The following is a 25,840-nucleotide window of genomic DNA, read 5'->3' on the forward strand; positions in this document are numbered from 1 at the left end:
TCTATATGGTTTCTCCCCGACTCAATGGTTCAAGTCATGATAAATACAGCACATAGTCCTGCCCATCTTGGAGAGAAAGCCATGTTAGACAGTTTACAGAATCTCTGGTACAACAAACACTTACGAGCAGCAGCAAAACAGAAAGTGCGTACTTGCATGATCTGTTGTCAGTTCAATCCAGGTAAAAGCGTCCCTGTTGAGCAAGGGGGATTCCATCCTCCCGATCACCCTTTTGAAGTCCTCCAGATGGATTATATCCAGATGAATAGCTGTAGAGGATTTAAGTATGTTCTTGTAATCGTTTGTGCTCTGTCCCGCTGGACCGAAGCATACCCAGTCCCAGACTACACTGCTCCGACCACAGCCAGACAGTTGGTTCGTGAATTCTTCCCACGGTACGGTTTGCCCCGTGTCGTGTACTCAGATAACGGACAGCCGTTCTCGTCCGAGTTGATGAAACAAGTTTCCCTCTTGCTAGGATATCAGTGGAGGTTCCACTGTGTCCGACATCCCGAAGCAGCTGGCCTTGTAGAAAGGCATAATCAGACACTAAAAATCCGTCTTGCCAAGATCTGTCAGGAAAAAGGGGTCGACTGGATAGTCGCCCTGCCCGTGGCACTATTCTACATGAGAATGGTCGCCCACTCAAGATCAGGGCTATCCCCGTACGAAGTGGTCTTTGGCAGACCGCCGAATATGTGGGGGACGCCCGTTCCGAAAAAGATCACTGATGTTGATTGTAACATGTTGACAGATTACCTTGCCTCCTTGATGTCTGCACTCCAATCATGTCGTTCACAGGTTGCCGCAGCCTTCCCTGACAACACCGATGTAAAGGCGCATGAGGTCCGTCCAGGGGACCTGGTACTCGTCAGGAACTTCGACCGGAAAAGTCCGCTGGAGCCCCGCTGGAAGTCTCCGAAGACCGTTCTGCTTACCACCAGGACCGCCGTGAAAATCGAGGGGAGAAAGGGGTGGGTCCACACGAGTCACATCAAGCTATGCAATGAACTAAAAAACGGACTGAAACAGGACTCTGACTCGTCCACCCCCACCAAAGACTGTGTTGAAGCACAAGACGTTACTGTGCCTAAAAGAGAAAAGACTCCTCAAGAACTTTACCGTATGAAGCTTCGATCTAGCAAGTCAGACAGTTTAATTGTTTAAGTCCTCCCCTAGGTGAATCGGTTAAATAGTTTCTGACATGTATCCCCTAGATCGAGTTAGAGAGAGAGAGGAAAAGAGAAGAACATATTGCAAATCACTCCGTAGTCACTGCATAGTGACACTAATAATCATGTTTATTCTGAGTATTCTAATTATTATTGCCAGCATTCTGCTTCCTATGTACTGGCCTATTTTCAGGCGTAAACAATCTGCTTACAATGCCTCTGCTGAACACACTTTTAGTGAACTTCCTGCACATGAACTCTCTTACAGACTTGCGCTGCGCAACAATACATTCATTAGTATGTTACACCATTCCCATCAGACAAGTAATGCTACAGACTGCTGGATATGTGGTCGACTCCCTCCCTACCAGAATTACAAGGGAGCTCTGCCTCTCTTTCCGTACCCATTCACTCACAATGGCTCCTGTGGAGCATGGTTTAAAATAATTAACTCTTTAGATCCTGATATTGCTGTTTTCGATGGGGGCTGGGTTTGGGGAAACTTGAACTTAGTCCTGCTCAACGTCTGTTATCCTGATAAAGAGGGACTTCCCACTCGAATAGGAACTGATCTAGAAAATGAAGTATATGGATTAGGTAATTACACAATTAGCCTTATGATCCTCACTGTTGAATCTGAAACTGCTCCAGTTTTGCCCCATATGTTAGTGTTACCAGTCACAGGTGAATTATGTGTTAGCAAGAAAGGTTCAGTACACTTAGGTCATAGTAAATGCACTACTGTGGTCGAGTTCAGTGACCATGGTAAATCGTCTTTTAAAGCTACCAGTCATTCCTATTTTGTTTGTGGTCATACCGCATACATACGTTTGCCTCCAGATTGGGACGGTACCTGTTACATTGCATTCCTTCTGCCACCTGTTTTCCTAGCTCCTCCTGATTACCATAGAAACACGAATCTAGCACTGAATAGACCCAAAAGAGATATTCCCCTTGTCGACTACACAGAAACGGCATGGGAACAGTACACTGATTTCAATAAAGGATTCTTTTTCTTCCTAGGACCTGTCCAAAACAGTAAATTAATACGCAGATTAACGAGAACACTCGAAGCAGTAGTGAACGAAACTGCCTCCGCTCTAGGTAACTTAACAGAGGAGCAGTCTGCTATACGGACTGTTGTCCTTCAAAATCGTCTTGTGATTGACGTCATCTTGGCGGATAGAGGTGGAGCCTGTAAGGTCATCGGGTCAAGTTGCTGTGTTTTCATTCCACAAAATGCACCATCTGTCTATCAAGCTATCACCCGTTTACATAAAATTGCAAATCAGATACATCAGAATCCAGGCACCTGGACTTGGTCCGGTTGGTTCTGGACTACGTTAACAGCTTGGGGATGGAAGATCTTATCCTTCCTAGGCATTGGTCTTGTTATAGTATTCAGTTGTTGCCTATGCCTGCAGTGTGGGCCAGCGATATGTGGACTGTGTGCCACATCCTGCATTGAGCATTCCAGTTGCCTCTCAAACAGTCAAAGAAAGAAAGACGAACATATAATGTTACAAGAACAAACCGATCGATTTATGAGGATCGATATATCATGAAGGGTCCGTAGGGAACAAGGAGGGAATGAGGTAATATAAATTTTATGGTCATGTTGTGTTCCCTAGCGAGTACCCCACCGACTCCATGTACGAGTTAAAAGTGCATGTAACTTCCCTCCTGTACCAGCTATGAAGACGCAAATACATTTGCGTCCAACGTTAACTTGTCCTCTTTCAGACCCACCATGAATGGGTTTGATGGTCCGTTCCTAAGTATGCTATGCCAACGTCTTTTTGAAGTATACTCCTACGTTTTTCAGCCTGGCTGAAAGTAGGCCCTGAATCTCTGCCACCGAGCCTCTTCTCTGGCTTCTGACTGCGAGGGCCCCTGCCCAAGCAGCCCCCGTACCCGTGAACTCTGACTTACTTCTAGCGCGGCCCTCCGTGCTCAGCTCAGCCTGCTGCCTGCCAAGATTGACTATAACCTTCGAGTTATCTGTTTTCCTCCCCGAAGATACATTCCAGCCTACTAGCTTCAGTAAACATCCTTCCTCAGCTACAGGGCTAAAGGGCCGACCTGTCTTTATGCAAGTAATTCGTAGCCTCTGTTGCCATGCTTCCATGGAAGGCCCCGTGCCCCCACGCTTCTCATACAGACACTCAGGCGCTTATACACGCACTCACAGCAAGTATAGAATAGCTTCTGCTCTAGAGACCTTTCTGCCCAGATAGCTTAGTTCCTAAACACCAGATATCAGATATGATAGAAGTACAAGTTGATCTGACATGCCAGACTTCTGTCTCTTCCCGTCAGTGTAAATGTCAAGTCCCCTGCACCCCGTCTATCACACGTCATGCAGCTGCGCACGCATCCAAGCTTCCGATTTCTGCTGACATTGCAACATTCTGTTAGCACCACCCCTTGGTGCCACCCACTTGCGTCACCTATCAGTGACGTTTCTAGCACACACGCCTAGTTACGCCTAGTTTACGCCTCTTGATGATGTACTAGCACCACGTGTATACTGTTATCTTGTCTTCTCTCAGCTGTTACGCCTCTTACATTGAACATTATGATGTAAATCAAGTATATAAGCTATGTATTGTCAATAAACGTCGGCGCGCTCATCTATCCCTTCTGACACCCTGTGTGGTGGTCAGAACATGATATCCTGATTCCTTTATGAGGAATAAAACCCTTAGAAACTCTTACACCACGGACTCTGTTTTCCTTCATTTCGATTGAGTTATTATTGATTAAGTACTTACCTGCATAGAAATTAAGAGAGTAAATTAATTATTTACATCAGAAGTCCCCCTAACGTGTGTAACCACGTACGGTGCACTATCCAACCAAATGAAAAAATCAATAAACAAGAATTGGAAAATCATCACCAGCTTCAAGAAGGACTGGCAAAAACCACTGTTTTCTTTTAAGAAAGGGCACAGTCTCAAGGATGCTTTGGTCCACACCAGACCCAAAATACTACCCATAACCCCGATGAGGAGTGTCACTGACACCTGGAATCTTCCGAAAGTGACGGGCCACTTCCCTTGCTCAAACTGTTCTGTCTGTCATCTGACAACCCCTACAAAATCTTTGACTCTTGAACCCGGTAAAACCTGGTGGCAAAAAGCCCACACTAACTGTAATTCTGTAAATGTTGTGTACCTCGTCACCTGCCCATGCTCACTTCGTTACGTGGGAATGACAACCCGCAAAATTAAGCAACGGATATGTGAGCACAGAAGTAATATTAGGTGCAAAAAAGCGACGACAAGAATGAGTGACCATTTCCTCCAAACCAATCACACCACTAACGACCTGAAATGGACTGTGATTGAACAAATCGTTGGGGGCACCAATATATCTGAGAGACTGTTTGAAAAGGAACAACGTTGGGTGTACCGTCTGGGCACCCACACCAATGGCCTCAATGACGACATACCTTGGGGCTCTGTCTTTAAATAAACATCTTAATCCCATGATCTGTAACTGTTCCCATTAACTCCCCCTATCTGTAACGGTTTCCTTTGAACTATTTAACTTTCTGATACTAGTTTTAGTACACAATTGGTCCTGTTTAACCTTTCAGGTAATACTCTACCTGAACTCATGGGCCATTTGGATGTTAAACTGACTCTGTGTGTACCCTTTACGCGCACTACCATCAATTGCGCCTTTTTTTATTTATCTTTTACTTTTTACTTTACTTTCTCTGCATCCTTGAACACACTCCGTCTGCGCATGTGCATCACGATCAGTGTCACTGACTCGGATTGCCATGCTAATCAAGCCCGCACATGCGCGTTCTTCCGTGCCTAAATCTCCGGAAGTGAGTATTCCTCCCGGATCAGGCTCGCAGTCTAGTCTGTTTTGACAGCCTCCACGCATGCGCGTTACGTAGGCTTCCACTCCCGGAAGCGCTATCGCGCCTTTTTTCCTTACCGGCAACACATAAAACCGCCTTCGCTCTTCCTAACCGGATCGACGAGACCCGGTCCTGAGGGCGATTAGGCTTACCGGCAGGAGACGGACGCCGTGGGCGTGAGTACGATTCTGGCTGAGAGATCAAACTAAGCTAAGTACTATTTACTGCGTGTTGACCAGGTTTTGTGTCCCTTTTCCTCCCTCTGTTTTGCTTTGTAGGATGTGCCAAATGCGCCGTCCCCTCCCTCCCGCGGTCTATGGGGTGGATTTTCTACCCTGGTGAAGTGAGAACCTTCCTTTTTCTCACCTCTTTGACTGCTTCATTGCTGACTGGCCACTGGCCATTTGGCCCATTGATCGATGAGTGATAGAAAGTTGCGTGATTATTCTCACTGCCATCTCGCCTCCCTTGTCACTTATCAAAACCCTCCCCTGTGCACCTACACAGTTAGATTCTGCAAAATTGGCAATCTACCTTGACAGTGCCACCACATTAACAATATGACTTATCGTGTAGCTTCAGCCACTGGCAGAGCCACACACCTCTGCTATTATGCATGAGCTGTGCACCCTGGCACTATGAGCACAAGTTATAAACTGAAATCAGTCAAATCAATCGACAAAACATTCTAATTGTTTGCTTGTTTTATGTTGTCTGTCTGTTTTTCAACCCTCACAGGTGCTTTTTATTTTTGGTCTCTAAAATTTAGAGGCTGGAGGTGTGTGCGTCCTACCTTCGGGTGGTGAAGCCCGCCCCCCGTTTTTTTGCACTTTACAGACTTTTTAACTTTCAAGTCCTCTGGTTGGGTGGGCCTTAGAGTGCCCATACCGCCGAGGTTTTACACCATAGGTCCTGACGAATGCCAGGTTAATGATACCACACCGGCTGAAACATGTCCATGTTGACCATTCACTTTTTCACTTAATGCTAGTGGGAGTAAGACCATCCATTTAGTTGGCCCTACTCACCAACACATTTTTTAACCTTGCCCTTGATGGTCTTTGATTAAAATTAAATTTTTGACACATACAAGGCAAATTTTAATCTCACCACTTGACACTATTCACGTAATTTTTCACATAGCCCTCCCATCACAAAACCAGCTCCGCAGTAATTCTGGCGTCGCAGCACACCGGGGTGGCATTCGGTCACACCCGGTGGGGCCCGATGATGAAGCAAGTCACCGACCAGGTCGGTGAGTGAGGGCTTTCCTAACAAACCTATAGGGCTTTGTTGTTTTCTTGTGCTCTGTGCTTCTTTCCACCTTAACCAGAACAAGAACACTCTTCTGTTGTTGATACACATTAACCCTCTATGCTACTTTATGAGTCAAAACTGTGACTAGACAAAGCACAGATCCCTCCATGAACTGCATTAACCACCATAGGTATTTTATCCTTTTTATTGAAAATTTCAGGGCCCACAAATTTTGCTGCAGCAAGTGCCAACCCCACAAGCCATTTTAAAATCCAGCCTCTTTGTGACCAATTTAGTTAGCCAGACCAGAATTTCTATCACATTTCTCCTTGCTACCAATTTTTCTGGGCAGATTTAAAAAAAAATGAATGCATACGTTGAATGTCAGACTCTGCTTTATATTACTCTGTTTATCGTGACTCCACCTCCTTCCTCTTCCCCTTGCCACACCTTGACACCTAGTATACTGGGTTCCCGGAGTAAATTTATTTCATTTCCCGCGCTGCTTATAACAGCTAAATTATCAGCCAGTGGGGAGCTTCAGAAGGCAGAGTAATTGAAGAAAGACAGGGCTTGGAGTTTGAATCATTGATAGGTTGATACTTGAATGATGCATAATTAATAATCTTGATTTGTTGCAGGAACTCACATGCATTTCTTTGTAAATGAGAGTGAAGATTTTGAAGCTAGTTTGTGTTTGACCTAAGTGCATTTGTCTTCCGTGGGGTTGTTGTAAAACCTCATGCTTTGACGATCTTGGCATGCATATTTTGAATTTCTTTTAGATTAATAACTCCTTGTTAATTTAGTAACACCTTACAGTAGTGTTGTTTATGTCACCCTACTACACTGGTGATTGTAGCAATTTGTTTTACTAAAAGTATGGGTTGGATGCATAGTGACTGAATTTCTTGCGACATTTTCCAGTAGGCTACAAGTGGGCCAGTCCAATGCGTACATACAACCTTCTGCTGAATACATCTCAGAGATCAATGAAGCGAAACTGCTATAGCGGTTTGTGACTATATTCCGGGGTTCATGATAAGGCTACATGTGCTGCGTTTTGCATGAGAGTATACCAGTGAAGGGTAGATTTAGGGCTTATGGAAGGGTATTTGAAAACTGCATGACAACAGGTAAACACTCAATGAGCAGAACAAGCACACATATATACAGGTGATATGGACCAGTGCTGGAAGTTCCACAGTTTTCACTGTTGTTTGTCCAATGGACACTAAGACCTTAAACCTACAATGCTTTTGCTTTCTAGATGAGCTAGAAATTATTGAAGGATTTGGTTCATATTAGACCTTCTAAACATACAATTCCTTTGTATTTCCAAAAAACAAGCTCTTTCAGACCATCTCAGAGATGTTATTGCAATGTGCATGATGTAAACATGCAAGTGTAAATTCATAGGGGGGAGCACAGAACGTTTTTAACTTCTCTTTGGTTTGGGAGGAGACGTGGCCTAATGGCTAGAGCTGCTAGCTTTGCAACCAAGGAGGCAGGGCGAAGGCACTCCTGTGCTTCTGAACAAATCACTAAGGGCCTGATTTATAGTTCAGCAGAAACTTTTGTTTGTCACAAACATGATGAATATCCCGTGCACCAAATAACAAGTGCATTTTAGTAAATGGCACTTGTACTACTGCAGATGGGATATCAGTCACGTTTGTGATGGAGTAACCCATCCACTGAAATCTAAATCAGGTCTTTAATATCCCTGTGCCTAAAAATAATCTTACCATATGTAATGCACTCTAATGCCTTTTGAGCACGTATGTGCTATATAAAATCTACAAAACCAGTCAATAGCTCTTTCTGACAATGAGCAGGAGAAAACATACATAATTATGCTTCTCTTGTCTAAAGTACTTACTCATAATTAAGGCTCCCAATATTCTGTTTTGACAGATTTTTACAGATAAATACAGACAGAAAACAATGTGATACCTGCCTGTATTCATTTTTAAAAGCGGAAACATACAACAAATGTTGCTTTTTGTGAAAGACTCTCCATGCTGTCTTTCATGAATTCCAGGCAAAAGGTGAGAAAATAGACAGCATGGGGATTTAAATAAATGGATGAGATTTTCTTAAATACAGGCATATTTTAACATATATTTGTAGTATAACACTAATATGTACCTGTGGGTGTAGTGTTTTGTGATATGTGACTGTTTAATTGGCTAACAATGTGACAGGAATCCAAGTATGAGTGCATGCCTAAGAGAAAACTAAATGTAGAAATATACCATTTTAAGACTCTATTTATTCTCAAAACACAAAATAAAAATGGAAAAATCCCAATAAGATGGTTAAAAAAAATATATGGATAAATACAGACAGAAATGTTTTTAAAAAATACCATAAAACTGGGAGCCCTACCATAATGTGGCAAACATTTACTAATCATGGAATATTTACTTTTAGGTCTGGAGGCTGCTTCTAGATTTTTTCATATTTTTCTTTATTTTTGTAGATACTAAAGGGAGTAATAGATTTTCAGCAAGCCTCTAATCCTTGCGCATTTTAGGAATACCAGTTTACTGTGTAACTGAAAGGAAATGTCTATTGTAATAACAATGTATGCATGTAAACATGCCAGTAGAAATGCCATTTGGTATGTTCATGGAAGTACTACCTATTGTGTTGAGTTTAAGATGGTAATTAATCATCGTGACAGTTTCGGGAATGCTAACTGAGAGTTTCACACAGTAAAAGAGTGACTATTTTTCTGCAAGTAATTTCTTCTCCTGGAACTTGTGATATGGAGGAAACAGTGAAAACTGATATTATGTATTTTCAATGTGGGCTTACAATGCAGAAATTGCATCTAAATTAAACCCTTTTGGTTTTGAACACTCGCCTTTGCAGCGTTTAAGGCTGTGGTGGTGTTACCTATAAAATGACACGATCGAAGTTGCTCATCATGTTATGAATAGTTGATCTACCAGAGTTGACGACTGTAATCAAAATGGAAGTAAAGTTAGTTTCCCTTCAGCTTCCTCCTGTTTGTTTTTCTCAGTCTCCCTGCTATTGGCTGGAAACCTTTCTGAAGTGATAGCCAGGAGAGTTATTTTCTACTCATAGGGAAGACTATGAATAGTTTGGCCAAGGCATACCAGTCTGTAACAATAGAAAATGGATATAGTATTCTTTCGCCAGCTGCCCAGATATAGCATATTGACGTGCTAGATGCCTAATTCCTCATCCATCATGATCTTTGGAGTGGTGAGGAAGCAGAGGTTCATTCTTTTGCTCATTAACATGTGTCTCACCTTCTGCCAGACCCCCCAGGATTTCGAGGCTTTGGGTCGCAAATTTCACAGCAAAGAAAAGCTAAATTTGCAGGCCAAAACCTAAATGTTTGCGGTATTTTTGCGGTGGGCAAAGCATGTGCCTGCAACAAAAATACCAAAGACTTGTGCTCTGTTGAAGACTGTGCTATGTCACAATCTGTAACTTTGCAGAGTCTCCAGCAGCACAGCGCCTGGACTCAGATTGTGTCTGATGTCAAAGAGAGCAGATGACAATATGACACCTGCTCTTTTTGGCATCAGACAACCTATTTGTGCAGGGCAGAAAGGGTGGAAGGCAACAGAGAAGGTTGAGGGAAGGTAAAAAAAAACAATTAAGAGACATGTGGGAGGTTAGGGGTTATTCCCCAGGGGGCACACAAACGTGTGAGGCGGCTTGCAGACTATTGCTCAGGAGGGGGCAAGGTGCATTTCAAAGGCAGGCAGCAGGCAGTGGCATTTAACACCTCTGCTGCCTGCTGCTCATCCTCTTTTTACTGGCTCAGTGGTAGCACAGAGCCAGTAGAGGATGAACTGCAGTTTTTTAAAAACATATTTTGTGGCCATTTTTTGCTGCATTTTAATAAAAGTGCTGATTTCACAATCATTTTTGCAAATTGGGAAAGTGCAAAATCCTGGGGGGTCTGTTCTGCATCAACAATTTAAAGCAACTAGACCAAGTGGCACTTTGGACATATTAAGATGATGTGCCCTACAAATTTAAAGCACAAAAGAAAATGTGACACTCTGCTCACCTGTGTTTTATCTATGCTAATTTTTCAAGATTCCTTCTTAATCCTTGTAAAAAAACGGTGCTGCCACCCAAACTGACTGGCTCTGGTCAGTGACAAACTATACAAACAAACAGATACTGTTTGAGAATGGCGCACTTTTCACATGCCCCTGATGGGTGCAAATATCTGAAACATCATTATGCTTATTCACATTTTCTGTTCACAAAGTAATAACTGTAAATTCTCCTTCAGATTCAATGTTCATGAAAAAGTTTGTTGTATCCACAATAACAAAAGTTCTGTTTCTTGAAGACGTTGTATTTTAAGAACACTTTTCTTGCTTGGTTTTTCTGCACATTACATCATGTACATGTGTTCGTCACAGCATCATATTCAGTCAATCCCAATGCATTTCGGTATTGAAATACCTTCGTCAGGGGAATACTGTAATTGAAACCAACAGAAACAATAATTGTACAATCTTACACCTATAATGAGCAATGTCTACGACCAACCCAGTGTTCATGCTATTATAGTGTAATTTTGTCATAATAAAACCAAAATCAAAATCAGTGCTCTCATAGCTGTGCTCCTACCATGCAACCAAAGTAGTGCTCAACCTGCATGCCAGACTACCCAGTGTCACAGAACAGCCTGGTGACTAAAAACGTAGGCGGAGACCTGAAGGCAAGGTAATTACGAGACGCTAGTTGATTTTATGCTGACATGATCCCGTATTTTTAGATAGGAATCCAAACACATTGAACATAGCGGTGCTCATATGGCTTACTAGTTCAGGAATGAACATTTAGATGTGCAGTGAGCACACGATTAGTTGGGTAATGGTCGGTACCAGGCTGTTCTGTGACACTGGGTAGTCTGGCATGCAGGTTGAGCACTACTTTGGTTGCAAGGTAGGAGCACAGCTATGAGAGCACTGATTTTGATTTTGGTTTTATTATGACAAAATTACACTATAATAGCATGAACACAGGGTTGGTCGTGGACATCCCTCATTATAGGTGTAAGATTGTACAATTATTGTTTCTGTTGGTTTCAATTACAGTATTCCCCTGACGAAGGTATTTCAATACCGAAATGCATTGGGATTGACTGAATATGATGCTGTGACGAACACATGTACATGATGTAATGTGCAGAAAAACCAAGCAAGAAAAGTGTTATTAAAATACAACGTCTTCAAGAAACAGAACTTTTGTTATTGTGGATACAACAAACTTTTTCATGAACATTGAATCTGAAGGAGAATTTACAGTTATTACTTTGTGAACAGAAAATGTGAATAAGCATAATAATGTTTCAGATATTTGCACCCATCAGGGGCATGTGAAAAGTGCGCCATTCTCAAACAGTATCTGTTTGTTTCTACAAATTTAAAGGCCATTTAAAATAAACAGGTTCCAAAAGCTGTGTTCCATGAACTTAAAAAGATGTTTGGAGGGCTGAGTAAGCTTAAAATCAAGTGTAAATTAGGCTAATTTGGCTGATTATTTTAATGAAGACTTTTTGGCTCAGGGCACAGTCTATTCCTTTACAACTGGCCAGGAAATTGATGATAGACAAGAGAGCCAATTTTCTTCCAGCATTACGTTACAGATCACACACAGGTTGGGCCCCTGGGCCACTCTCTGTAATACAGGCCAGCCAACAAATAACTGGGAGAACCGACCCAGAGACGAGTTAAGGGTCTGGTTGGGCTCTTGGAGTCTATGCATGAGCTGAGCCCTGAAATGATTGCCATGTAAACCATACAACAAACATCATGTAAATTATGATAAAGTGTCTTCAAAATTCCAAAACGTGTACTTCTTTAACATGTGGAAGGTTTGACATTAATTTGTCACATTATAGCACTGCACCGAAAAGTACTTATGAAAGGTAACATGAACTTAAACCATTCCTGGCCCCACCCTCACCCTGGCGATAATGTCATTAGTGATCTAAGAGGCTAGACAATTGTTTATGTGGTCCAGATTCTAATAGACAGAGCAACATTATACACTACTAACTGAATTAAATCAAGCACAATCGTTTTTTTTTATATTGCTGGTCTTCTGTACTCACATATTTAAAGGTGCTTAGCTATATGGTAGTGAAGAAAAAAGCTGATCAGTAACATAAAATATTTATCAAAGGTCACATAATTTGGTTAAGTGGGAAAGCTGTGTTTGAGGCAGGTTTTCTGGTTTCACTTTGTACCAATTAGCCATCAAACATGGCATCTATTTTTTTTACCTTTTACTCCTTTTACTCTTTTATTTTTATCTCTTTATGCATAATGGCAGCAGGCAGAGGCCGCATGAAGCTTGGCTCGTTATGGGCTTGAGGTTCCTACAGGATCTCCAGTTGAGCCAGAGCCAGGCTTCAGAAGCTTCAGCTGCATACCCACCTCTACAGGTCCTGTAGATAACAAAGCCTGAGGAATCGGTATGTGTCAGGCGAACAATTTGTGTCCTCAAGTACCACAGAGTGTGTGGTCCTACTGGTGTCAGGGCATTAGCGCCTGACGAGCTTTCCTTAAGATTGAGCGACTGTACATTTATAGTTATACATACCATCTTGGAACTTAAGGACTGGAAGATCTCACATGCCTTAGGATAACGCCATCTCTGCTCTTGATTTACTTTTGCACACCCTGTGAGCAGATGATATAATGTCTGGTAAACTCATGGGGGCTGGCATATAACTATGACTTTCATAAATGGGATACGTGTGCAATGCTGAGGGGTTTTCTATTTTGTATTATGAACCATGGAAACTAAATATGTGTTTGATATAATGTGATATTTATCAAACACCTCACACTAAATTGATCATTAGTGGATAATAAAAATAATTATCATCCTTTTCGATTATGGTCAGTTTATCAATCTCAGAAATATAATACACAGAGTCGACCTTGGCAAGATTGAAACCTGTGATCGGTCAGATCAGCTAACATCTTTACAACATGCATCTTATTAAAGAAGCTACTCTCAACAACACCCTGGTGGGTCGTGGGGTGGCTTTGAGAATTGTACATGCAGGGGAAATGAGATGGCACGGGGCAGAGTTGCAATCCGTGTAGCATACCTCACCCCCTGGACCAGTCTACATCGGAGTCATCAAATGGAAAGTAGCCAGCCCATTCTTAAAGATAGGAAGTCCCGTCTGACACTCTCTCAGTGTCTGCTGAAGCCCACCCAGCCTTCAGAGGTCCACCGGCTAAGTCTTGAAACCAGTTCATTGGGTAGTGTTGGGAAAACAAGCGGGCAGGCTCTGGTTGACAAATTAACTCTAAGACATTAGACCAATGCACTGGCCTTAAAGTACTCCCACCCTGCTTGGATATGGATCATCAGAGGGTCCCTACTGAGGGACTCTCCTCTTACATCTCAAAGTTCTCCTCAGTCTTGCCAAGTTTCCCAGGTGCATACATAATTATCTGCTCCAGTTAAGTTTTTTTCAGAGCATTCATTGACTTGTAGTTTTGTTTATCCTTTTATGAAACCAATGGAAAAAGTAACAGAATGCTGTGATAAAACTTTTTAAACATGGACTGAAGCAACTAGTAATGCAGGAACCTGGGAACTTACCAGCTGTGCTACCTGGGTGCACACAGCATGAAGTTCACCTCCTGGGTGAATGACATTCCACACCTTCCAGATGTGTTTTCGTCCGAATGCCTATTCTTGAACTAGAATATTCACTGGCACAACAGCGGACTTTGTCAGTTGCCTCAGAGGCAACATGTTTCTCCTGTTTGTTTAATGTAAACAGCGAGAGGCTTCAGTGCATCACAAATGGGTTATTGCTTCCGTTCTTTCACAACCGCATATAGAAATCTTTCTCGCTCTCAGTAAAGTGTACAACATGCGTTTTTTTCCCAACGAGTGTTCTTGAAGTGGCATTTTAACATTGAGTTGAAATTGACATGACTTTTACTACTAGACTGGTTGTGTCTCCAGAATGCAGCATATCCATTGATCATTTTGTATTTTTCTCCATTTAGTTTGGCAATATTTCATGACTGTCAGGTGGAGTTTGCAGGAAGAAGAGAAAACAAGCATTTACAATGCAATGGTTTCGCCTTTGGAAAAGTTAGAGCTATTGGCATTGTAAATGACAAAATGTGTATTTATGTGTTGGTTTTGAAAACAGATAAATAAATGGCATTGTCATTTACATTGCCATTAGCTTAATCTCTGCAGTCACTCTGCAGTCCCTAGCACTCCCTAGCACTCTGCAGTCACTCTACACTCCCTAGCACTCTGCAGTCACTCTGCACTCCCTAGCACTCTGCAGTCACTCGGCACTCCCTAGCACTCTGCAGTCACTCGGCACTCCCTAGCACTCTGCAGTCACTCTGCACTCCCTAGCACTCTGCAGTCACTCTGCACTCCCTAGCACTCTGCACTCCCTAGCACTCTGCACTCACCACTCTGCACTCACCACTCTGCACTCACCACTCTGCACTCACCACTCTGCACTCACCACTCTGCACTCACCACTCTGCACTCACCACTCTGCACATTAACCAGTTCCAGTATGAAACCAAGGCATTAATTGTGATCATTAATCCATCACAGGGAATCAACATTGCATGGTATTTCAAGGAAACTGTAAAAGTACACTAACGAAAAGCCAGCAGCAGCAGTGGGTAGGTACAGTAATATTCTTTTAATAATAGAACGCCCACACCCCTAAAACTATAGTGGGTGGAAAGGAACAGGGCCCAGGAGAGGCAAACAGAAACAAGTGTTTAGGCAGATCTATTGGGTTTGCCCATATTTTTAAGCTTTCCTGTAGAGAAGTTAAGTATTGAAATGATTAATAAGCTGTCACTTAATTCCAAGGTTTCTTTGGCGACAGGAGAAATAATGTAACTGCTTCGCAGGGATACATGGCTGTAGAAACAACACACAATTAAGGAAATGTATACATAATTGGCAACAATAAACGGATCTGATAAGTACATATATCATATGTGCCTCCCTGGCCAGAAAATATAACAAATGTGCTTCCTTTAGTAAGCAGTGCACATTGGAATATAAATGCACACATCAATCGTGCACCAATGTAATTGTTAAAGAAAGCTGAGCTGCCTTGAAAGCGCGTTGGGATGCCCAACCAGAAGGAACCGCTGCGAAGGAGTTGTGGACAAACCCTGGCAAGAAACTGTGGGGAAAAGGCTGCACAGTCAATTTCAGTCCGATAATATTAATAAAACGCCCTGAGAGAAAAATTGCACAAATCGTACCTCAATGTATACATTTGTGCTTGTCGGTTAAGCCTTACAGTTCTAAGCACACTTATAACAGATGGTATTAAAACATCAAGTGCGAGGAGGAAACTATCAAGAGTTGGCAGGGATACACTAAAAGCGCATGCTGCGAGGGTAAACATGTATTGTAAGCACAGCAAAGGGATACAGATTGCAGGGATTGTGATAAGTGGGGTCGAACAGAACATATGGTCACCTGCCATCCGCACTCCAGGGCCAATATGCTCCTGGGCCTGCCTGGTATCAGTGAGGAGCCAGGCCTCTCCCATGGGGCCTCTGCAGCTAGTTTGGTCAGACTCCTGCTAACCACATTTACACATAAAAGCCAGTAGATCTCTGGGACAGAGGAGGTTGGTGGGGGTGGTCGGGGGGCTCTTCATCACAGATCTCTACTCATCACAAGCTGTTATCTTTAAAATGCCTATAAAGTTGGCCAAAACAAATAGAATGAGTATATAATACTGCAGGAAAACGGGACAACTAGTCACGCATTGAGTAATTAAATCAAACTCCTTTTGAGTGACTCTGGGTAGTATCTACAGTCATTCACAAACTGTTCCTTTCTAAAAAAAAAAAACATGGCATGATTATTATATAGCATGCAATCAAAGCAGTGCATGTAAAACTAATCTCTGGACATTATCTCAAAGGGCAATGCTTAGAGAAGCTTGAACACCTAACGGAAATTAGCCTGTGAAATAAGGGCTGTTTATAGGCAGAATGCCACAGTAATTAAATTACATGGAAGGATAAAACGCGAAGCAGACACACCAGGCATCTAACCCTGCCGGCAAGCTACACGTGTAACTGCGCTCCACCCACAAGATCTTTCACTAGCGTAGACAGACACCTGAAGCTGCAGTATTTTCAACCAGACTGAAATACCCACACGGCTGACCAGATAACAGAAGTGTGAGCATACAAGGCAGAGAGCCTTAAACACGCGTGTCACGGCATGCCAACAGTGAACGAGCTGCAGTGCACTGCCCTCCCCACCGGGGCTTCTGGCGCTGCCATCCCCCCTCCCACAGCAATACCAGCCCTGGAGTTGCATATGAAAGCAGCGCTTCTTTAAATACAAGTGGTCTTGTGTAACCGCCTGCTTTCCCTTGCGGTTCCGTCAGTGCAAGGAGTAAAAATGTGGCACGATGTGCCTAAAAATTAAACTGGTAACAGTAACATTCAATACAACAACTGACACCGTATGTAAAAATATATTGTAATTTTCTAACGCTAGGTAGCTTAAGTAACAAAAAATGGGGGTGGGAGATTTACGTCACAGAAATTGCATTCAATTTGCAAATCTGTCATTAACATACACAAAATATGAATTGCTCACACTATTTACATGAAGATATTTTGCCGGTTCGCTTGGTGGTCATGTTGTTAAAACCCGTCTTCACTTCCCACGCCTCCGGAATACAGTCTTTGGGAGGCGATAGGTGCGTACATTGTGCTATGAGAAAGACTTCAGTGGCAGACACACCAGGCATCTAACCCTGCCTGCAAGCTACACGTGTAACTGCGCTCTACCCACAAGATCTTTCACTAGCGTAGACAGACACCTGAAGCTGCAGTATTTTCAACGACTAAAATACCCACACGGCTGACCAGATAACAGAAGTGTGAGCATACAAGGCAGAAAGCCTTAAACACGCGTGTCACGGCATGCCAACAGTGAATGAGCTGCAGTGCACTGCCCTCCCCACAGGGGCTTCTGGCGCTGCCATCCCCCCTCCCACAGCAATACCAGCCCTGGAGTTGCATATGAAAGCAGCGCTTCTTTAAATACAAGTGGTCTTGTGTAACCGCCTGCTTTCCCTTGCGGTTCCGTCAGTGCAAGGAGTAACTGGGCTGCATTTATTTATTTAAATACACAATTACCAATCGGAAATCGGGATTAATTGCAAGGATCTTACAAGAGCTTGCCCGGGACGCCCACTGCTGCCGCTGCACTCAGGCGGGCTCTGCTGCTCCTACCGCTTTCTCTGTGGGGGGTTTTTAGCGGCTCCACGCAGCTCCTCGCCGGTGCTTTGTTGTTCTTTTTGAGGCGAGGGGAGCCGCCGGTGAAGTTTTGTGCGCTCGAGGCTTCTCGCGCAGGGTCTGCTCACCAGCGGAGGAGGAGTTAGATCGCCATCTTCCTCTCCTGATTCAGCAACCCCGCCCACCGTCAGGCACGGGCGCCGGCTCCTCTCTCTCTAAGGAAATGTTATGTGATGTGTTTCCTATCCCCGCTAAAAACGCACAAACCCCTACAGCTGATCACTTTTACACAGAACGGCGAGTTTCTAGTGGAGGGGGGCGGGAGAGTACACGAACGGCGGGAGGGGGGCGGGAGAGGACGAGGGAGGCGGGAGAGTACACGAACGGCGGGAGGGGGGCGGGAGAGGACGAGGGAGGCGGGAGAGGGGCAGCTAGGAACAAATAAGGAGACCCGTCCCGAGCAGCAAGGGAGGTGCCGGCAATGCCGGAACAGACTCGGGGGCGTTCCCGGCGTCGCGTGACGTCGGCAAAAGCCAAAGAATCTCGGGAACGCCCCCGTGTCTGGTCCGGCATTGATGGACAGGCCCCTCGTCCAATGGCTAGGCTCCATTTATGGAGCTAGCCAATGGGACGGGGGGCGTGTTCCATAGTGCCTTACTGTACTCAATAGATTTCTCTGGAGGAGGAGCCTAACGGCTCCGCCCCCCAGCGAAACCTAAAAAGGGCATTTCTTTGAGGGAAGTGGATAATTATCAAAACACTTTAATATTGCAGGAGGGTTTTTTTTTTACCAGTGTGGGCAGTTTTAGGCGAAAGCTGTGAAATTTTTAAAACACCCACTAAACACTCACTAAGGACAAACAAAACACAAATGTCAAAACTGCAGAATTTCATTTCTTTTGACATTTTTGTATTATATTAACCAAAAGGCTTTAAGGGGTTTGTACACTGAAACACATAAATAATCTTGCCATCAGCCTTTTAGTATGCTAAAAAGCTGGATCACGTTTTTGGGTCCCAAAGACATAGGCATTGTGTGCCATTTAAGGCCTTATGTATGGTCCTCTGTGTCGTCTATAGGGTAGGGTTAGGATTCTTTGGAAAAAGTATAAAAAGTATCATATAGCACTATGCCCTGCTTGGAACTCCTTCATACAGGGCTCAAAGTTGATCTTCAGGTTTCTTGTTTCAGTCAGACTTGTCCTGGTATTCAAGCTTTCAAGAATCAAGGAACTCCTCTCTGGAAATGTATTCAATTACACTTGTATCATAATAATTAAGATTTTGGGAAGCTCTTAAAACGTAACTCTTTTTATGCCGTGAGACCCATCTTAATATAAGACTCTGTCAGGATTCAAAATTCCATTTATAGCATCTTAGCAATAAAAGCATGGCTGCATGTGCACTGATAAATACCTCATCAATGAAGCAATCAACCATGTCATATGTGTAGATCAGTCAGTTAAAAACATTTTTTATGTATCATAGATTACATGCCAGTCATAACATTCATCCCAAAAAGATTTTTTAACCATATCGGTTTGGCCACTGGCAATAATATCCACTGGGCATGCACTACTACAATGGAACTGGAAACAGGGAGTACCCCATGTCTCATATCACATCAAGCATGTTTCTTGACAGTGCCTTCGCCCATGCCATATGCTGATTGCCTCTGCCCCCAGAGCCCAATGATCACCCGTTGTTGCTTTAGGTTGAGACCTGAGCTCAATGTACTTGATCCCAGAGAATGTCTTTGCCCACTACCCCTTGCCACAGAAGCCTGCTGCACCCAGGTGGCAATAGGGAAAGTCTGTTGTATTCTGCCATAGCCCTATTCCAAGCCCGTTGTCTAAGGCCTTCTTTTAACAGCCCTTGGCCATGCCCAGTGGCCTCGCAAGAGGTGATGGCCTCTGACTTTACCTCAAGCCCACTCCACTTGGTCTCAGAGTCCTTTGGTCATGGCCTTTATCGGTGCCCACAACATAATCTGGTCACATACATTGGCCTAAGGCTATGATCCATGCCCACTTGTCTTTGCCCAGATGGAGCTTAGACTGGCATTCACCTTTTGTCTGAGACCTCTGCATGCAGGATGTAGAGTCTGGCCATGCCATTGATCCACTTCCACTCCCCCCAGAGCTTGATGGCAAAGCCAGCTGCTTTGTATGCAGTACATAGATTGGTTATGTCCAAGGCCCTCTCTTCATCGCCTAAATCCCACTTGGCATATTTGGTCTTGAGCTATAACTGCAACACCAGAGCATGCCTCTTATAACCTACAAACATATCCAGTGGTCTTGGGACACAGTTTGAGGAGTATAGTCAGAACTTCCTACCTACCCTAAAGCTAAAGGTCATGCACTGCAGACTCTAGGGACAGAGTGTATCCTTGCCTCATGCTCCAGATCTACACTCATTGCCACCTTTGCCCTGCAAAGTCAACGGGTTGTTTGGAACAAATTCTGGATGCTTAGTATGGTATTTCACCTTAGCTGGTGCCCAGTCCTGTTGTCTTCTCAAGTAAAATGCATGAAAACGAAACTGAAAGAAAACATGCTATTTTATGGCATAATCCCCAGAATGGGAAATACTCACAGATGCTAATGAATATCCATAAAATAGGCAACTGAAGCTAGAAACTTTAAAAGCCAGGCTACACATTGGAAACAATCTTGTGCATATGTATGTATGTATGTATGCATATGGTATTTCTATAGCGCAAACCTAGCCAAAAGGCAGCTTGAGATCTATTATCATTGGAACATCCAAGCTACTGGCGTAAGTGGAAGTACTGACTACGAATGTTCTAACTTCGCATTGAGAAACGAATGATTTCATAACGGGATCAGTTCATCTATCACAGCAACATCCGTTGGCTAGCTACAATAACGAATGTTATCATTTGCATTTATTAGATTAGATTACTTTGATTAACTTAAATATTGTTTCCTCCTAACATCACAACTGATAAATACTCACTTTAGTCAGAGTGTGTCATATAGTGAAATCTTATCATATTAAATTGTCATGTCTAAGATTGAAAGATTTGAGAAAAAAGCTAAATGCATTAGTTTTTATTATGTGATTTGAAAATCATGTAGAGTGTAGACACATCCCTCATGTTCGATACATGCACAAAATGCGTAACTTGAGTTAATAGTTACTTATCCTACATTTCCATTCATGTAAGCCCTCATAACGATCTAACAGTCACTTTGGCACACAAAATGAATTATGACAAGCATCTTGCATGTCATGATTTGTTAAGTGCCATCTTTAGAAAAGTTTATGTCGGTTGACATAATCTAAAGACTACCGGTCTACATAGAAGGTATTATGTTCTGTTTCTTTGGGAAAACAAAACAATGTATAATGTTATTTAGAGGACCTACAGGATGCAATTCCATTAGACCATTCATTTTTGTTCCGATTGAAGCAGTGTTTTTCAAAAAATAAAGTCAGTTTATTTCACAATTTTGTATTTCCTTTTCATTTCCAGCTGCAATTTGTGTCTCTGAGCACACTTGTGTTGTTTTCTCCTGGGATGGTTCATAATAATTGATAAATTTGATGGAGGATGCTAGTAAATTTTAAAATTTGGGTGCTCATAATTTGCCTTATCTTTTGACTAGTGATAAAAGAATTACATAAAATTTGTGTTGCCCTGACACCACTTCTCAGGCTATTTCTGTTTGCTTGATTATAATCTGCATTTGTCTTCTACCCAACAAGGTAGACAATTACACTTAAAAGCTACAAACATAGGCCCTTATTACGAGGTCCACTGTAATTCTGAAGGTGCTGTTAACAGACCCATTGGAATTATGAGATCCACGGGAACACTGTTGTCTTTGTCCCAGTGACTCCGCCAGTTGAATACAAGGAGAGGGATGAGGAATAACCAGAATTATCAGGTTTGTACTACTGGTCCCCGAAGTCTCAGAAATCCACCAAAACAAACACTAGCTACACACCCCATATGAGATACTGATACCGCCAGTACAGATATCTTCAGGGAGAAGAATTATCATCCCAAACTTCAGGGACCAAAGAATGAGGCCCTCAAAGAAGGAGTGTGCATTATTAAGTGATGGAGGAATGCAATTTACTTGCAGTGTCACCTGCATGCATGAAGATGAGGGAATAACTTTACAGCCTCCTATTTTTAATTTCTCCTTAAGTGTTTTTTATTTCTCCTCAAATATTTTGTGAAAATAAGGATCTATTAAGGTTACATGGGTTATATTTAAACTTCTGTATTAATATTATTTTAATTTCTTTCCTGATATTTATCATTTTGGTAAGGATCAATTAAAATGGTACTGCTATGTAAATATGCACTAGGCTTCAGTGAACCTAAGTCTGATATGCTTGGAAAGATTTGTGAATCTCTTCATGGTGCTTGGGCAATTTCTGGTCATTAAAAACCAATCATACTTCTGCATTATTAAACCTCATTCACTGTTCCACAGGAACAGCTCAAATGGCATGGGCTTCTTTCTGGGTACATTTCAAATCAGTAGTTTTTACCTGAGGACTAGGAACATTTAATTAAGGAGCAAATGTAGATCACCAGGAATGCATTATTTCCACCATGTAGGTAAAACTAAATAATTAAAATGTTGATTTTATAGTCACTCTACACTATAGGGGCAAACAAAACACACTCTTAATCTCTGCATATACAATTATGGCCTTCATTTTCCAAATTGCATAAATGCTGTCCACTGACTATTATACATAGCCCATGATTATTCGGGAGCTGAGCTAGCTTCTTCTGCATTCTATAGTGGGGCACATGGATATATCTAGAAGTTAGGTCTACAAGACATTATTATAGAGGATCTGTCATGATCCACTGCCAGATTCTTATTAAGATCGTATGCAATGACAAAGTGGTGGTCATGTTTGAATCTAGCTTTGGCATGCAGAGGATGTTCATATCACGCAATTCTGGAAGCAGGAGTTCTTAAATATTTTCTGTTTTGCTCTCGTTCTAGAACTGTTCTTCTGTTATCTAGGTACATCGATTGTAAATGTGTACATCCTTATTGGTAATGTTTTCTAACACCATCTTTATCACATTCATATACCGTGCAAACTAGTTGACACAAAGCAGTTGAAGTCAGAGATATCCAGCTTCAACATGTGCCTTTTGTTGTAAATGCTTTGACTGTTCATAATTATGTGGATTTGTCCCCCTCCCTCTGAGTTAACCATGTTTATATTTTTTATATTTCACTGCATGATTTATTTGTCGTTTTATGTTATTTAGCTACCCAATTGGGTACAGTGTTCAACCTTTAGAAAATCCTTCAAAATGTGCCATATGGCCACGCCTGGCAGGTAATTATGACTCTTGAGGATCTCTTTTGACCTATGTCTGCAAGCTCCCTGCCATATATTAAAAGGATATTTATTGCAAGCCACTAAAGATTTCTATGTCCATATAGGGGAACAAGGCCAAAAGCAGAGTCCCTTTAAAAGGTGATGAAACTTCGAGGTGACTTGCATAATCTATATAATGTATGGCATGGGAAAAACGTGTTCCTTATAATACATGGTTATACCATCACCCTTCCCCAAGCCCCTTAAATGCTTGGTGTGTTGCTCTTTCATATGAAACAGATAGGAGGTTTGCGACATTATTTGTTGCAAAAATATATTAGACTACGCTTAGTACCAGCAAGATTTTTCTCAAAATGTATAGAAACAACATAAAATAACCAATCAAAAGGGGTCGTAGAACAACCTATCTAGTTAATATTCAGTAGGCAGGACATAATTTGTGACCTCATGAGATTGGCTGCAATCACAGGGATGGTGGCCTGCAAGAGACAACATACCACCATTCCCGTGATTGCATTTCGAAAATAGAAAGCTTTTTTTACAGCAGTCCAAGTTACTTAAAGAAACCAGGGCTGTAATATAGCAAAAATTTATTTTGTTTTGAAAAACTTCTGTGAGAGCAGACACTGCCAGACCACTACTTACACCCCCGAAGCAGTCACCCTGATTCCAAAGGACAGAAGCTCCAAAGGGGACCCATTTCCCTTTGTAAATCAGTTATCATGGTTGCAAATGATTGATATATATCAAACCAACTTGCAGTTTGAAAGGAAAATCTAATACATGCCCCTTCTAAATTGAGATTTGGTATTAATGTTAGAATCTATTTATGAGTTGGAAAAAGTTTTTCCACTCCCAAAATGCTTTTTGTACACCTGAATAAGTGATTTTGTGGTCACTAAGCCTGTTTATTTATTTTATTTATTTATTTATTTGCAAGCTTATACCGCGCTGGGAATCGACTCCCGAAGGAGTATCTCCGCGCCCCTGGCATCATTTTAAGCAAAGCAGGTTCTTTCATGTATCCTTATTTCCTAATATAGATAACCTAATATTGGAAGAGAAAGGTTTTTAGTTTCTTCCTAAACGGAAGGTGTTCCCTGCATTGTCTGATTTCTCTGGGGAGATTATTCCACAGCTTAGGGCCGGCAGCAGATAGGGCCCTGCCCCCTTGCCTTGTCTTCTTAATCCTTGGGACACATAGGAGTTCTTGATCTCCTGATCTAAGCGATCGAGAGGGAACGTATACACCAAACTTTTTAGTCAGGGCCTTTCCCTATAAGGCACTTATGGATAATACAGCACGCCTTGAACATTACCCTTTGTTTCACTGGAAGCCAGTGAAGTTTGGCCAACAGGGGTTTAGATGGAGTGCGTGCAGGGGCATTAAGGACAAGGCGTGCCGCGGTGTTTTGCACAACCTGCAACCTGGAAATGACCCCCTCGTTGGCAGACTGCAACAATCTGTTGCAGTAGTCTAGTCTGCTCAATACGAGCGCCTGCACCTGTAATTTACTGAATCACACATATGCATCACAAAATCACTTAGTGCATCTGGCTTCTAGAAAAGAAAGATAAAACATTTTAGAAATGTGTATGCAAAATAAATAGCTAGTCAGTTAAAAGTCAGGCTTTCACCAATCACAAGAAAAGTGATGGTTGTCATTTCTGTACCTCAAGCTCGTCTCATAACCAAGCACAAAATAATCATTTTCACGATATATTACAGTACTTGAAAGGAATGAAATGTCATAATCTAGACTGTTAACAGTGAGGAAGTGAATACATTCATTTGTTTAATTTAATAAAAAAGTGTTACAAAATTATGCACAATATATAATTTCACGAGCCTTTTTTGGTAATAACATCAATATGTCAATTCACCTAATTAATTTAAAAAAGATGCCATTATAAGCCAAAACCAAAACATCATTAGAATAGAGATGTTACAGCAGTCGATGACTTTTGGTCTCCCTTTTAGGCCTGGGCTTAATCATTGCTCAGGAGTCCATAAAGTCTTACAGTGGAATGGTGTATTTCAGTTTTTCAAATGCATGTTGCATTATAATTATTATAATCGGCTGAATATGTTTCTTGTAGAGCGCCATAATACTCACTGTGCTGCAGGAGAGTTATATAAACTGTTACATAGGAAATAAAATGTTGGCCCTGCCTCTCAGAATTATTGTAATTAAGACATATATTACAGGTTGCAACATTGACGGAAACGTCTACAACAGCTCCATGAAATGGCGGATCCAATCCAACCCATGCACGCACCGTCGCTGTCAGGTAAGAGTAGAAGTTTTCAAATTACTCCATACTGAGGATAAGTAATGTGGTTTAATTGATGTTGAATTGCACTGCCATTCTGGTGGGATTGGTGTCAGTTCAACGCAGATTTTTACGTCGCATTCCGTTACAACGGAATTTTTACAACGCAGGATCCATTACATCGGATGCCATTACAACGCATGGCATTACATAGCAGATGGTATTACAACGCATGGCATTACATCGTAAGTATAGGTAAGTATACCTTTTTTTAAAAAATGTTATTAAGTTAATTTAATTAATTTAATTTAATTAATTTAATTAAAATACATTTTAAAATAGCCATTAATTTAATTTAATAAAATAATATCTATTTAATAAATGTAATTTTAATAAAAAAAGGAAATAATTTAATTTAATTAAAAAAATAAAATTAACTTAATGTACATATTTTTATAATTGAAATTAAATTAAATTAATTGAAATAATTTATTTAATTTAAATAATTTAATTTAAAAATGTAATTAATGTAATAAAATTAATTTAATTTATTAAATATATTTTAATTAATTTAAAAATGGTAAATATAATTTAATTAACCCAAA

The 25,840-nt window shown here is 41.7% G+C and overlaps 1 protein-coding gene across 1 annotated transcript in view; it reads left to right on the plus strand.

Moving 5' to 3' along the window:
* BMPER (BMP binding endothelial regulator) overlaps positions 1-25,840 on the plus strand; it is a 477,629-nt gene that overhangs the window by 159,543 nt on the left and 292,246 nt on the right. Inside the window, exon 4 of the mRNA XM_086964813.1 lies at positions 25,171-25,253. Coding sequence (XP_086820939.1) covers positions 25,171-25,253 — 83 coding nt within the window. The remainder of the gene's footprint in view (positions 1-25,170; positions 25,254-25,840) is intronic.

Source organism: Lissotriton vulgaris, chromosome 4_1 (genome assembly GCF_964263255.1).
Source record: "Lissotriton vulgaris chromosome 4_1, aLisVul1.2, whole genome shotgun sequence".
Lineage (NCBI taxonomy): Eukaryota > Metazoa > Chordata > Amphibia > Caudata > Salamandridae > Lissotriton > Lissotriton vulgaris.